Raw genomic sequence first — 15,326 nt, forward strand, 5'->3', positions numbered from 1 at the left:
AAGCTTCAAAACCATCTTGCTTATGCCCCTTCTGATTATTATGCCATCTGCACGACTGTAATGGAACAGAGAAGAATAAGGATCTGGGGCTATATTCTCCCCTACCCGGCGGGGCGGGGAGTCCTGGAGTAGCGGAGTGGCTCCAACCACTCCGGCGTCGGGCCTCCCCAAAAGTGCGGAATTCTCCGCACCTTTAGGGGCTAGGCCCGCGCGGGAGTGCCCCCCCCCCCCCTCCGCCAGCTGGCGCCAACGGCCTTTGATGCCACGCCGACTGGTGTCGGGGCTGGCCGAAAGGCCTTCGCCGGTCGGCATAAGTCCGCGCATGCGCCGGAGCGTCAGCGACTGCTGACGTCACCACCAGCGCATGCGCGATGGAGGGGGTCTCTTCCGCCTCCGCCATGGTGGAGGCCGTGGCGGCGATGGAACAAAAAAAGTGCCCCTACGACCCCGATCGTGGGGCACCCCCTGGGGTCCGATCTCCCCGCGCCCCCCCAGTACCCAGGGGCCGGCTCGCACCATCTGCTCCTGCCGGCACAGAGGTGGTTTAAACCATGTCGGCGGGAGAGGCCAGACAGCGGCGGGTCTTCGGCCCATCGTGGGCCGGAGAATCACCGCGGGGAGCCCACCGACCGGTGGGGTGCAATTCCCGCCCCCGCCGATTCCCAGGTGGCGGAGAATTCCGGCCACAGCGGGGCGGGATTTACGAAGGCTCCGGGCGATTCCCCGACCCTGTGGGGGGTCGGAGAATTCCGGCCCTGTTCTTTGCTAACCTTTTCTGCTAGTCCCCTAACAGTTCTGTACTTGTAAACTTACGCCGGTTCTGCCACTACACTAATTGATCCAGGCTTCGACATGACCAAAGCACACTGGCAAATGTACGGGTTTCTTCATTCTAACCGTTTTTTGAGTTCTGTTGCCATTTTCCCTGCACTTTTCTTATCCTGCAGGTAGGGGCTTTTCACACTAACTTCATTGAAGCCTACTCGTGACAATAAGCGATTTTCATTTCATTTTTCATTTCATTTCATTTCATTTCTCTAATTTTTCCAGTTGCCGGGCTCTTTACTTGGTGCTTTTTCCATCATCTTTTCTGTTGTCTCAATGTTATCATTGAGGCTGTCCTTTTACATTACTGATGAAGTAGACTGTCTACTGACACGTTCCACATTAACCTAACCTCTTACATTATGGACAACTGGCTCAATGGGCCAAATGTCGTCCTTCAGTGCTGTAACCAGTTTATAACCTATTGAGTTAGATAGTAGTTAAATGGCTGATCTGTTGTAACCTTCGGTGCATTTTTCTACACTGTAACCGTCAACTCCCTTGTAGGTCAAAAATTGTTCTGACTTTGGCCTACAACCCGTGCCTTTCTCACTGAGTTCTCAATAGTAAAGATTGCAAGAGTATCGATCAGGTGAACACCAGCCTTTTGCAGATCCTGATCAAGGATCCACAAGAAACTTTAAGGCTTGGGGTGTCCTCCAGCAGCTTGCTGTCTTCAACATACAGTGAATTTCAGGTTGACTTATGCTGATTCTCAAAGGTTACAGAGTCTCAAGCGTACAATTATATCTTCCAGTCCTGACTTACCAATCGATGCCAACACTATCATTTTAATCCCTGGCCTCGCACAAGATGTGAGGAATCAGAAACCGCCACTTAGCCCCAGAAGGATATCATTGTGGGTCCACCTTATTGTCAAGGAAACGGCATCCAGTTGCAGTGTACATATTGATTTGTTAGTAATGAGCAAAAGGAGAAGCAAGAGCTGTCAATGCTGTCATCGCCATCTCTCTCATCAGCATTCCATCTCTTGTGACATTTTACCAATTGCAGTCCCAAGCACTGTAACAGTTTACCAAACAGCTGTTTATTAACTGAAGTATAACTACCAAAATCAGTGTCGGTCTACCAACCTTAATATGACTATCTCAGCGACAGTCTTCCCTCAATGCCAGTTTACCAATTTCATTATAGCTCTACTGACTGCAGTTTGGTGGATTGACCATGATCAATGCGCAGGGTTGCGGGGATAGGGCAGGGGAATGGGCCTAGATAGAGTGCTCTTTTGGAGGGTGGATGCAGACTTGGTGTGTCAAATAGCCTCCTGTATCGCAGGAATTCTATGGATTCTAACAGTATTTACTCTAGCATAATAGAGTAAGGATGATCATTTAGCATACAGGCATGTGTGCTCATCAAGGATACCTCCACATCTTAACAGAGTCGTTACTCAACACCAGCAACATGTTTTATGTTAAGTAAAACAAAAATAACAAATATATATATATAGGTTTAATTAATTTTTATACAGACTGAATCCCTGTGTTACAACGGTTCATTTATTTTTTCATAACACCGGATGGGGCCTTGAACAAAAGGATTGAGAATGCTTCGAGATAATTTGGGAAATCAAACTGAAATATAAATCTCAAAAACTGTACATAGGCTGAACTTTTGTGTATCAATATCATCCTAGTTGGTTCTATATTGGGGTAAAATTTCAAAGAAGGAACTAAATGGTGGGTTTAATCTTGCACTTCCTATTGACATTCCCGTACCAGCCTCTGTGAACAAGCACCGGAATGTGGCGACTCGGGGCTTTTCACAGTAACTTCATTTGAAGCCTACTTGTGACAATAAGCAATTTTCATTTCATTTTCATTTCATTTTCGACATGTTTGCCAAGCTCAAAATATATCTTTTTGGACTGTCCTTACCATAAAGGTGAAGTCCACAAGATCCTCAAAAACCTTTGTGGACCCCTCGTTACAGTAGTTGTAACACCATCCAGGATCTGGATTACCCTGCCACTGGCATTGTTTTCTGCCATGTTATTGCTGTGATTCACAATCACATTGGATTAGTTTTAAAGCATTATAAGTCAAATGAACTCACAAGGCACCATCTCCCAACACTTATCACTGAAAAAAAAACAATTGTTCCATTTAGTCAGTGGGGATTTTGTTATATGTGTGCCAACTGTCTGATGTAATCAGCTGTTTATAATAAAGACACACACTTAATTTCCCAACTCTCTCATGTCCCTGTTGAGCACTGATCACTTATGCGATGCTTGTGTCTTCTGGAGGTTTACTTCATATTGCGTTTGAACGTATAACAGTCCACTGTGTCCTCTTGTTGGTGTATTGCCCGAGTATTCTGCAGATAAAATCCAATCTTTGTCAGATAGTCAAGAAGAATTCCCAATACATTGAAGCCCAGAAGAATTTTTCTGTCCTCTGAAGCCACTTGCACATATCTGAGGAATAGAAGAGGTAAAATTAAAACCATCTTTTAAAAAATTGATTTTGTGAGATGTGATTTTGACAATGTGGAGGATGGACAATGTGATTGATTTTGGCAATGTGGAGGAGCAGAGAGATCTTGGAGTCTATGTTCATAGCTCTTGGAAAGTTGCCACTCAAGTGGATAGAGCTGGGAAGAAGGCCTATGGTGTGCTAGCGTTCATTAGCAGATGGATTGAATTTAAGAGCCTAGAAGTGATGATGCAGCTGTACAAAACCTTGGTTAGGCCACATTTGGAGTACTGTGTGCAGTTCTGGTCGCCTCATTTTAGGAAGGATGTGGAAGCTTTGGAAAAGGTGCAAAGGAGATTTACCAGAATGTTGCCTGGAATGGAGAGTAGGTCTTATGAGGAAAGGTTGAGGGTTCTAGGCCTTTTCTCATTAGAACGGAGAAGGATGAGGGGAGACTTAATAGAGGTTTATAAGATGATCAGGGGAATAGATAGAGTAGACAGTCAGAGACTTTTTCCCCGGGTAGAACAAACCATTACAAGGGGACATAAATTTAAGGGGAATTGTGGAAGATATAGGGGGGATATCAGAGGTAGGTATTTTACCCAGAGAGTAGTGGGGGCATGGAATACACTGCCTGTGGAAGTAGTTGAGTCGGAAACATTAGGGACCTTCAAGCGGCTATTGGATAGGTACATGGATTACGGTCAAATGATGGGGTGTAGATTAATTTGTTCTTAATCTAGGACAAAAGTTCGGCACGACATCGTGGGCTGAAGGGCCTGTTCTGTGCTGTATTTTCTATGTTCTATGTACACACCAATATAATGTGCTAAAATTACTGTCAATAATCTGCCCCATGGATTCTCCCATTGAGGATTATCGAGAAGTTCTTTGAAATGCAAGTTTGCCGATAACAATAGATTGCTGATTTGCATTGTTTAGCAACCAAGGATATAGGGAAACAAAAAGCCTTTTAATTCTATATAACTTTCCCTTTTACTCCTTGTCAATTTGATCTGCATTCCACCCTTCACATTGCTCCAATTGTCATTCACTATGCTTAAAAGTCTGTGTTAGTGGATAAGAATGCGGTTCACCTGCACAGAGGCCAACCTTACTGTCCCCAACATGGCATTTGCTGTGATTGCCTAAGTTAGCACAGACCATTTGTACATCATAGGAAAGGAAATAGAGCCAGAGGACTGTCAGAGTGCTGTTATTTTTACATTCAAAATAGATCGAACGTATCCAGGAAACTATGGACCAGTTTGTTAGCTTTACATCAATGGTAGGAAAGATCAAATTTACTCAATTATGTACTGGAAAACAGCTTGATGCCAAAAATGTAAAACAAAGAGATATCAGCATGGATGGTCATCCTAAATCTATCGTATTGATAAATGTGAAGCAATAACAGAAAGAGTAGACCAGGGTAACAAAGCAATGTTTAAACTTGAATTTTCAAAAGATCTTTGATATGGTGATAATAGCCACATGACTAAGGTCAGAGCGAGTGGAGTCGAGATCAGTGGAAGAATGGACAACAAAATAGCTTGGAGAATAGGGGATAAATAGTTACTCAGACTGACAGAACGTGACCTGGTATTCCACAGGGATCAATGTTGGGACCACTGTCGTTCACCAAAGATGTTCAGGTTAGGTGGATTGGCCATGACCAATGCGTGAGGTTCCGGGGATAGGGAGGGAGAGAGGGCCCAGGCAAGGTGCTCTTTCAGAGGGTTGTTGCAGACTCGAATGTGCCGAATGGCCTCCTGCACTGTAGGGATTCTATAAAAATAAATAAAAATTTGTATAAACGATTTAGACTCTGGAATCGGAGTTCTAAATTAACATTTGCAGACAAAACCTAATTGCACATTACAGTTAATCGCAAGGAAGACTGACAAAATCCAAGAAGGTGTTAAAAAATTTTCAGAATAGATATGTGAATCGCAAATTAATTAAAGTATAAAGACATGTGAAGTGACGCATTTTTGTTAGAGGAATAAGAAGGCCAGGTACTCCTTTGAAAGAAAAGGCTAAATTGGGCAGAGGGGAAGAGGAATCGAAAGGTATGGATTCATCCATCATTAAAATTAGAAATGCAGATTTAAAAGGCCGTAACAAATGCACACAAAAACTGCAGTTAAAGCGAATAGAATTCAAAAGCAGAAAGATGATGTTAATCTTATATGCGTAACCTGTATATACAACTTGGTTATATCACACTTGACTATTCTGGATAATTCTGGACTCCAAGTTACAAAAAATAATAGAACATAGAACAGTACAGCACAGGCCCTTCGGCCCTCAATGTTGTGCCGAGCCATGATCACCCTACTCAAACCCACGTATCCACCCTATACCCGTAACCCAACAACATCCCCCTTAACCTTACTTTTATTAGGACACTACGGGCAATTTAGCATGGCCAATCCACCTAACCCGCACATCTTTGGACTGTGGGAGGAAACCGGAGCACCCGGAGGAAACCCACGCACACAGGGGGAGGACGTGCAGACTCCACACAGACAGTGACCCAGCCGGGAATCGAACCTGGGACCCTGGAGCTGTGAAGCATTTATGCTAACCACCATGCTACCCTGCTGCCCCCTGTAGGGTCACTGGAGAAGATGCAATGTAGATTTATGAAAATGATCGCAGAAACCTAAGAACACAGGTGCTCTTTTCTCTAGAAAAGATAAGACAGAGAAGTAACCTGATAGCAGTCTTTACAACTATGAATTTCTAGGCATTTTCCACTGAGGCACAGAATTCCGACAGTGCAGAAGGAGGGCATTCAGCCCATTGGGTCTGCACCGACTGTCTGAAAGAACACACTATCCCCCCCCCCCCCCCCCCTCGCCATCTGTCCGTGACCCCACATCTTTGAACACGAAGGGGCAATTTAGCTGAGCCAATTCATCTAACCCACATATCTTCGGGCTGTGGGAGGAAACTGGAGCACCCGGCGGAAACCCACGCACACACGGGGAGAAAGTAGGGTGGGAGGAAACTGGTGCTGAGCATAAGTACCATGGTAGACTTTTTGAGCCAAATGAATTGTTTCAGCGTTGTAAACACGATAGACTTGATTCTCAGCTTGAGAGACTTAAGTGCTGATGCTGGGACTGAATAGCGGGTGTTCTACTGTCCCTATGGCTGTGCCAGTCGTGGAGAAATTCAGGACAAGCTAATGTGCCTGCACCGCACCACGTGGAGTTCGTGTAATTCCAACTCACACCAGCATCGGATTCGCTGGGGTCGGGATTAGCACTGGAGGACCTGACAAACTGGAACTGCAAAGATGCATGTGGTGGTATGATTTGCATAGCTGTCTGCCATTGGTGCAGAACACTGGCTTACCATTGGCCCTGGTTGGTCATGTGCCTCTCGACCGATTGGTTGAGACCAGTCATGTGACGGCTGTCCGATTGGTCGAGAGGCTGAGTTAACCACGCCTCCATACCGAGGTATAAATAGTCAGAACGCCCGGCGGTCGTCCATTTACTGTAGTCAACCACAGGGCTAAGTTCTAGCTTATTAAAGCCTAACTTTTGTACAGCAACTCGTCTCGCGTTCGATCGATGGCTCGTCAATTTAATAAGCTAGATTTTTGAAGATGGAGTTCCGGATCAAGCCCAAATGCCTCCGCATCAGCCCGCAAACTCAGAACGCTTCAGAAATTTTTCAACATTGGCTGGCATGTCTCGAAGGATACCTGGAGTCTGCAACCAGCCCCCCCACCATGGCACAGAAGCTTCACGTCCTCCACTCCAGCGTGAGCACAGCAGCCTACGCGATAATCAAGGAAGAGGAAGATTACGATGCGGCCATGTTTAAGCTGAATGGACAGTTTCTTAAACCAGTCAACAGAGTATTCGCCCGACATCTGCTGGCCGCCAGACAACAGCTCCACGGTGAGTCATTAGACTAATTTTACCAGGCCATCGCTGTCCTGGGGAGGAATTGCTCCTGCTTCCAAGTTTCAGCCACTGAGCACACGGAACTGCTGATCAGAGATGCTTATGTGGCTGGGATGCAGTCCCCCGCTATCCGCCAGCGGATGCTGGAGAAAGACGACCTCAGCTTAACTGAGGCACGGACTCTCTCCACCTCCGTGGAGGTCGCCGCTTTACACGCCCGCGCCTATGTCCCCAGCCGCACTGCAGTGCCCTGGGCCTCCTGGCACGCTTCCCCACTGCCATCCGCCACGCCAATCTCTCCCCCCGCCGGGCCTTTCCGGGCCCCTCCAGCGCACCGCGCTAATCTCCACCCCCTCCCCCCCTCCGCCGCCGGGCCTCTGCGCGCCTCCCCCTCTCCTCCGGGGCCTTCCGGGCCCTTCCAGCGCAGCGCGCAACTCTCTCCCTCCCCGCCCCCGGGCCCGTGTGCCTGGCCTCCGCGCCTCTCGGCCCCCGCTCTCAGCCGCCAAATCGGTCGCTGCTGTGCCGCGCAGCGACCGGGGATCTAATCCGCCGGGCCTTTCCGGGCCCCTCCAGCACACCGCGCTAATCTCCCCCCCCCCCCCCATTCCCCCCCCGCCGCCGGGCCCCTGTGCCCGGCCTGCGCACCTCCACCTCTCCTCTGGGGCCTTCCGGGCCCTCCCTGTGCACCGCGTAACTCACTCCCCCCGCCCCCGGGCCCCTGCGCCTGGCCTCGCGCCTCTCGGCACCCGCTCTCGGCCCCCGCTCTCGGCCCCCGCTCTCAACCACTCCGGTCGGCCCGCCAGCACCGCTAACCCCGCCCCCAGCAGCCACGAGGGCCCCGCGGGCGCCGCCATCTTGGGCCCCAGATGTCACGTGCAGGTCCCGGGCGCCGCCATCTTGGGGCCCCGACTCCACGTGCGGGTCCTGGGCGCCGCCATCTTGGGACCCCGACTCCACGTGCGGGTCCTGGGCGCCGCCATCTTGGGATCCCGACTCCATGTGCGGATCCTGGGCACCACCTTCCGGGACTGTCACGTAAGGTTCTTCCAGCTCCTACTCGGCCGCCGCCGACGATTCAGCTCGACCAGTCACGTCCACGCACGCTCGCCAAAACAACAACGCTGATCCACCTCAACGGCCACGAGACGGGCTGCCTGCTGGACTCCGGGAGCATGGAAAGCTTTGTTCACCCTGCCACGGTAAGACGCTGCGCGCTCCCTGTCCATCCTGTAAAACACAAAATCGGGTTAGCCTCAGGTTCGCACTCCGTCCACATCACCGGCTGCTGCATCGCGGACCTCACGGTCCAGGGGAAGGTTTTTAAAAATTATAAACTCCTTGTCCTCCCTGACCTTTGCGCACTGGCACTCCTAGGCCTGGACTTCCAGTGTAACCTGCAGAGCTTGACCTTCCAATTTGGCGGCCCTATACCCCCCCCTCACTGTCTGCAGCCTTGCGTCCCTCAAAGTGGACCCCCCTCCTTGTTTGCTAATCTCACCCCCGATTGCAAACCTGTCGCGACACGGAGCAGACGGTACAGCGCCCTGGACCGGACATTCAGCAGGTCCGAGGTCCAGAGGTGACTGAAGGAAGGGGTCATTGAGGGCAGTAACAGTCCCTGGCGAGCCCAAGTGCTGGTGGTCTGGACTGCGGAGAAAAACCGGATGGTCATCGAATATAGCCAGACCATCAACCGGTTTACGCAACTGGACGCGTATCCTCTCCCCCGTATTTCCACCATGGTAAACGATATCGCGAAATGCAAAGTCTTCTCCACTGTGGATCTTAAGTCCGTTTACCACCAGCTCCGCCTCCGCGCGAGTTACCGCAAATACACCGCGTTTGAGGCAGATGGGCGCCTCTACCACTTCCTTAGGGTTCCATTTGGTGTCACAAATGGGGTCTCGGTCTTCCAACGGGAGATGGACCGAATGGTCGACAAGTACGGATTATGGGCTACCTTCCCGTATCTTGATAATGTCACCATCTGCGGCCAAGATCAGCAGGACCATGACGCCAACCTCCAGAAATTCCTTCAAACCACAAAACTCCTTAACCTCATATACAATAAGGATAAGTGCGTGTTTAGCACCGACCGTCTAGCCATCCTCGGCTACGTAGTGCGTAAAGGAGTGATAGGCCCCGACCCCGAACGCATGCGCCCCCTGATGGAACTCCCTCTCCCCAATACCCTCAAATCCCTTAAACGCTGCCTGGGTTTCTTCGCTTACTACGCCCAATGGGTTCCCAATTAAACCGACAAGGCCCGTCCCATCATTCAACCCACGGCCTTCCCGCCATCGACAGAGGCCTGCCAGGCCTTTAGCCGCATCAAAGCGGACATCGCAAAGGCCACGATGCGCGCCATCGACGAGTCCCTCCCCTTCCAGCTCGAGAGCGACGCATCAGAAGTAGCTCTGGCGGCCACCCTGAACCAAGCGGGCAGACCCGTGGCCTTCTTCTCCAGAACCCTCCAGGCTTCCGAACTCCGCCACCCCTCTGTGGAAAAGGAAGCCCAGACCATAGTCGAAGCGGTGCGACATTGGAGGCACTATTTGGCCGGCAGGAGGTTTACCCTCCTCACAGACCAACGGTCAGTAGCCTTCATGTTTGATAATGCACAAAGGGGCAAGATTAAGAATGACAAGATCTTACGGTGGCGGATCGAGTTGTCCACGTACCTGCGCCAGCGCGCAGATAGACCGCCTCCGCTCCCTCCACGCGGACCTCTGCCATCCAGGGGTGACCCGTCTCTACCATTTCATTAAGGCCCACAACCTGCCTTTCTCCATCGCGGAAATCAGGACAGTAACCCGTGACTGATACATCTGCGCAGAGTGCAAACCGCACTTCTACTGCCCTGAGCGCGAACATCTGATCAAAGCATCCCGCCCCTTCGAACGTCTCAGCATTGACTTCAAGGGGCCCCTTCCCTCTAACAACCGCAACATTTACTTCCTGGCGGTAATTGACGAATACTCCCGCTTCCCCTTTGCCATTCCCTACACCGACATGACCACATCGACCGTCATTAAGGCCCTCCTCTCAATCTTCTCCCTGTTCGCCTACCCCGCATACATACATAGCGATCGGGGGTCCTCATTTATGAGCGACGAGCTGCGTCAATTCCTGCTCAACAGGGGCATTGCCTCTAGCAGGACGACCAGCTATAACCCTCGGGGTAACAGACAGGTCGAGCGGGAGAATGGTACCATCTGGAAGACCATACTACTGGCCCTCCGGTCCAGAGATCTCCCTATTTCCCGATGGCAAGAAGTTATCCCCGATGCCCTACATTCTATCCGCTCACTCCTCTGTACCGCAACAAATCAGACACCTCATGAACGTCTTCTCGTTTTCCCCCGGACGTCGTCCTCCGGATCCCCTCTCCCGACGTGGCTGGCCGCCCCCAGACCCATCTTGCTCCGGAAGCATGTGCGGGTGCACAAGTCCGACCCGTTGGTGGAACAAGTCCAGTTACTCCACGCTAACCCGCAGTATGCATATGTGGAGTACCCCGACGGTCGGCAGGACACGGTCTCCCTCCGGGACCTGGCACCCGCCGGCGTGCGGCATTCCCCCCCTTCACCACAGACCCCGCCTGTTTTTTTCCCCCCAGCGCCCCACACAGGCCACCCCTTCCCCATCCATGGCGTCTCCACAGCCAGCTCGGGTGACAGAGACTGTTCAAGGACCATCGCTCCCGGACTCCAGGACGTCAGCGGAACCACCACCATCGGCTGAACCGACGTCACCTACTCCACTGCGGCAGTCTGCCAGAATGTCACGGGCCACGAAAAGACTGATCGAATCAATTTAAATTACAACAGCTCCATGGACTTTGTTGGGACTTTGTGTACTATTGTTAATTGTCTGGGCCAGTGGGAAGCCAAAAGAATGTAATAAAAGATAAGAGAAAATTTTTGTTCTCTCTCCCTTCCCCGGCTGCTACTCATCCCACCAGTTCTCCCGCCCCCAGCTCTCGTTGATACCCCCCCCCCCCGGATTCTTTCTCCACAAGGGGTGAATGTGGTGGTATGATTTGCATAGCTGTCTGCCATTGGTGCAGAACACCGGCTTACCATTGGCCCAGGTCGGTCATGTGCCTCTCGACCAATTGGTTGAGACCAGTCATGTGACGGCTCTCCGATTGGTCGAGAGGCTGAGTTAACAACGCCTCCATACCGAGGTATAAATAGTCAGAATGCCCGGCGGTCATCCATTTACTGTAGTTGACCGCAGGGCTCAGTTCTAGCTTATTAAAGCCTAACTTATGTATCGCAACTCGTCTCCCGTTCGATTGATGGCTCATCAATGCATTGCACTCCCCACACTCTCATTCCAGCCTAGACGATGCCACCACAAACAGCGGCCCCGAGATTTGCAGATGCAGAGCTGGAGATATTGCTGGATGCCATGGAGAAGAGGTGGGACACCCTGTTCCCCAGGGTGGGAAGGTGGCTGCCAACCGGGCCTGGGTACAGGTGGCAGGAGCCGTGAGCGCCGTGGGCCCCATCGCAAGAACTGGGCAATAGTGCCGGAAAAGGCTGCACTTACCTCCTCAGGGTGGCCTGGGTGAGTCACCACCTCCGTCCCACATGCCACCACCCCACATCCCTCAGTTCCCACCCACCACGAGGCCAGCACCCTCACAAACAACCCGGCGGGGAAATGGTGGGCTGATAAGGTGGGGTGCGGGTGTTGGAAGACAACACGGCCCAGGGCTCCAGGGCAGTCGGGGGTGCCCCAGTTGCTTCCCTTGGAGGTGGCACGGACCTGCACCAGAGATGCGGGGCTGCCATGTGGTCGGGCCTTTATGGTGTGAGACCCATCATTGCTCACCAACCCTTCCCCCTCCAACCCCCCCCCTCCCCAACCATGGACCCTCCCCACCTCCCGCCCAAAACCCCCGGACCCCAGCCCTACACTACCCCCTTCCCCCCCCCCCCCCCCCCCCCCCCCCCGCCCCCCAGCCTCCATGAAGCTAGCATGTAAATTATTATTTTGAATCTGGTACTTACATATTGACCTGCCCTCCGTTCACATAGGGCTTAGCTCCACATTGGAAAACCAGGTCATGGAATGAAAGGATCTGGGCAGTGATAGGTTTCTTTTTCTCACTGGAAGCCTGTGGACTGAAGTTTGCTTTCTCTACATGCAATGTTATCTGACTGGAAAGTGCAAGAACTGTTTCCACTGATGATCCAAAGACTCTGAAAAAGGCTCCCGTCCTCTTTCGAATGTAGCGTACCTCCAGAATCTCTGATTTATTTTTCCTCTGCACCGTCTCCAGTGTGCACAACATCGGATCCAGTTCATAGAACTCAAACTCCTTTGCCAGCGAGTCATAGTCGCGGAAGTCGCCGGGCAACAGTAACTCAGATGTCCTGAGGAAGTCTAAGATGTAACCAAACAAAGATCCGTCCCTGTCAATGAAGTACTCCCTGGGCCCTATCTGTTGTATGGAGGGCTCTGATCCAGTGAGAATCCTGCTCAGCTTGCTGCTCGGAACCTTGACAAGAGTGTCGAGAAGTGTCTCAAAAATCATTCCTCCAACATTTAGCTTTAAGGGTTGATTTTCCTCATCCATTTCCTATGGGAATATGCAGAGAATCAGGTGCTGAAGGCAAAAAGTACTGGCCTTATGAACCAAACAAATTCCTTTCCAGCCGGAAAACTAAACGTTATGAGATTCCTGATTAATAAGGAGTAGGAACAATTAAAATGAGCGCTTCTGGATCAAGACATTGTTTTTCTCTTGAAATGTTGCTGCTACTTAGTTGCTAAGAAGCAAAGCAGAAGCAGTGACAAACACACCCCAGGTAAACTGGCTGGTTTTGTTCAGGGTGGCATGGAAACCCTTAATGGAAACTCTGCACTGTGTTGTGATCACATTGGAACACTCTTTCAGGCTTCACGTGGATTTCTGGCATTGCTATTTGAAAGTGTCTTATTCAGCTTCAGTAGTTGGGGCAAGCAGAGAGCATGTGGTTAGTCAGCTGTTGAAGTGGCCAATACAGTGATCAATGGAATCATTGTGAAAGCCAGTTGGCAGGCGAACATTCAATCTTTCATTTGTGACATGACCCTTGAGGCCTGGTTGGCAGTAAAATGGGCACAACATTGACTTTTAAATGGAGTAATGGTGCTGCCCACTGCAGGGATGGGACCAATAGAATTGGGCATATAGGTGTGATGTTCTGATCCTTAAATATTTTTTGAAGTATTTTTATTCCACAAATTTTCAACATTTTTACAGTTTACAACAATCCCACAACCCCCCTAACCCAGCAAACCCCCCCCGCCCCACATCCCCCCATCAGCAATCAATGGTGACCAACTCCCCAAAATGCAAAATATAACAAACCCCAACAATTGTCGAACCCATCGCTCACCCCATTTCGAGCAAATTCCACTTTTTCCAGGGTCAAAAACTCCCACGAGGACCCCCGCCACACCGAGGCACAGGGTGGAGAAGCTGACCCCCACCTCAACAAGACCCGCCTGCAAGCAATCAGTGAGGCGAAGGTTAAAACATCTGCCCCCGCATCGGCCTGCAGCTCCGGCCTGTCCGAAACCCCGAATATGGCTTCTCGGAGACCGGACTCCACATCCACATATAGAATCCCGAAATGGTGCTGAACACTGTCCTACAAAACCTTTCTAGCTTCCGGCAGGGACGAATCATATGCACGTGGTTCGCAGGACCCCTCCCACATCGCTCACAGACATCCTCCATCACTTCGAACAGCCGAGATTTTGTGAGATGCGCCCTATACATTACCTTCAGCTGCATCAGCTCCAGCCTCACGCACAAAGCCGAGGCATTTACCCTCCGTGGGACCTCACAACACAATATCTCCTCCAGTGCCGCTCCCAACCCATCCTCCCACTTCGCCTTAACGACCTTGATGGATACCCCACTCCATCAAAATCCTCCTGTAAATCACTGAGCCAACCCTTTCCAACACCCCCCCCTCCCCGCTCCCACCCCCCCCTCCCCCCGTTGACAGCACCGCCACCAGCAATGAGAAGGCAGGCACCATTGGGAAGGTGGGGAAGACCTTCTCGCAAAGTAGCATACACCTGAAAGTTTCGCCCTTCGCCAGCCCAAACTTCTTGCCCTCCTCTGCCAGACTCGCAAATCGCTGTCCCAGGAACAGATCCTTCCTTTCCTTGATCCCCCTCTCTTCCGTTCCCAGAGCTTGCATCCATCCTCCCCGTGATTACCCCTAATCAGCATCCACCTCCCGACCGAATTCCCAGCTTAAAATGCTGCCTAAATTGCTTCCAGATCATCAGTGTGGCCACCACAACTGGACTCACCGATTATTTCCCTGAGGCCATTGGGAGTGGTGCTATTGCCAGCGCCCGTGCCCCTGACCCCCTGCAAGTGCCCGCCTCCATCCTCACCCATGCAAGAGCCCACCTCCATCCTCACCCCTGCAAGAGCCTGCCTCCATCCTCACCCATGCAAGAGCCCACCTCCATCCTCACCCCTGCAAGTGCCCGCCTCCATCCTCACCCCTGCAAGTGCCCGCCTCCATCCTCACCAACAAAGCCCCGACCTCACTATTCCATCCCTGAATCTTCTCTGCATTCACCCTCCAATAGTAATACATCAACTTTGGGCAACCTAGCGCCCCACCACCCCCCACCCACCAGCCGTCCCCTCTGCAGCATCACCTTCCAAATCTTAGCCACCTTCTCCGCCCAAACAAGCAAAGAGATCAGCCTATCCACCCCCCCCCCGGAAAAAAATTTGGACAAAAAACGGCAGGCAGTGAAACAAGAACAAGAATTGCGTCAAAACATTCATCTTTACTACCTGTACCTGGCCCACCAATGACAGAGAGAGATAGTCCCACCTCAGTAAGTCAGCCTTCACCCACCCCACCAAGCTAGAGAAATTGAACTACCGCAGTCCAGCCGATTCCCGGGCCACCAGCACTCCCAAATATCTAAAGTAAGATGCTGCCAGATGAAATGGCACCCCCCATCTCCCCCCCCCCCCTCTCCCACTACCAGAGGGGAGACCATAAAGTACTCACTTTTCGCTAAATTCAATTTATACCCTGAAAACATCCCAAATCTGAGAACCAACTTCATTATACCCTCCACTGAAGACCTCGGC

At 51.2% G+C, this 15,326-nt stretch overlaps 1 protein-coding gene across 1 annotated transcript; it reads right to left on the minus strand.

Annotated features, from left to right (window-relative positions):
• Positions 1–2,368: 2,368 nt before the first annotated feature.
• Positions 2,369–12,782, minus strand: LOC119975615 (putative potassium channel regulatory protein). Its single transcript, XM_038815406.1, has 2 exons — positions 12,214–12,782; positions 2,369–3,265 (listed from the first exon to the last, which is right to left on the minus strand). The coding sequence occupies exons 1-2, from the start codon at positions 12,780–12,782 to the stop codon at positions 3,097–3,099; spliced, it is 738 nt and encodes a 245-aa protein (XP_038671334.1). The 3' UTR covers positions 2,369–3,096.
• Positions 12,783–15,326: the final 2,544 nt, after the last annotated feature.

Source organism: Scyliorhinus canicula, chromosome 13, assembly GCF_902713615.1.
Source record: "Scyliorhinus canicula chromosome 13, sScyCan1.1, whole genome shotgun sequence".
Classification (NCBI taxonomy): Eukaryota; Metazoa; Chordata; class Chondrichthyes; order Carcharhiniformes; family Scyliorhinidae; genus Scyliorhinus; species Scyliorhinus canicula.

Excerpts from the sequence above, each read along its gene's own strand:
- LOC119975615 (XM_038815406.1), bottom strand. The coding sequence starts at position 12,782 with ATGGATGAGGAAAATCAACCCTTAAAGCTAAATGTTGGAGGAATGATT. Across the intron at positions 3,266-12,213 it reads AACGGAGGGCAGGTCAATAT|ATATGTGCAAGTGGCTTCAG; the intron begins GTAAGTACCAGA and ends TCTATTCCTCAG.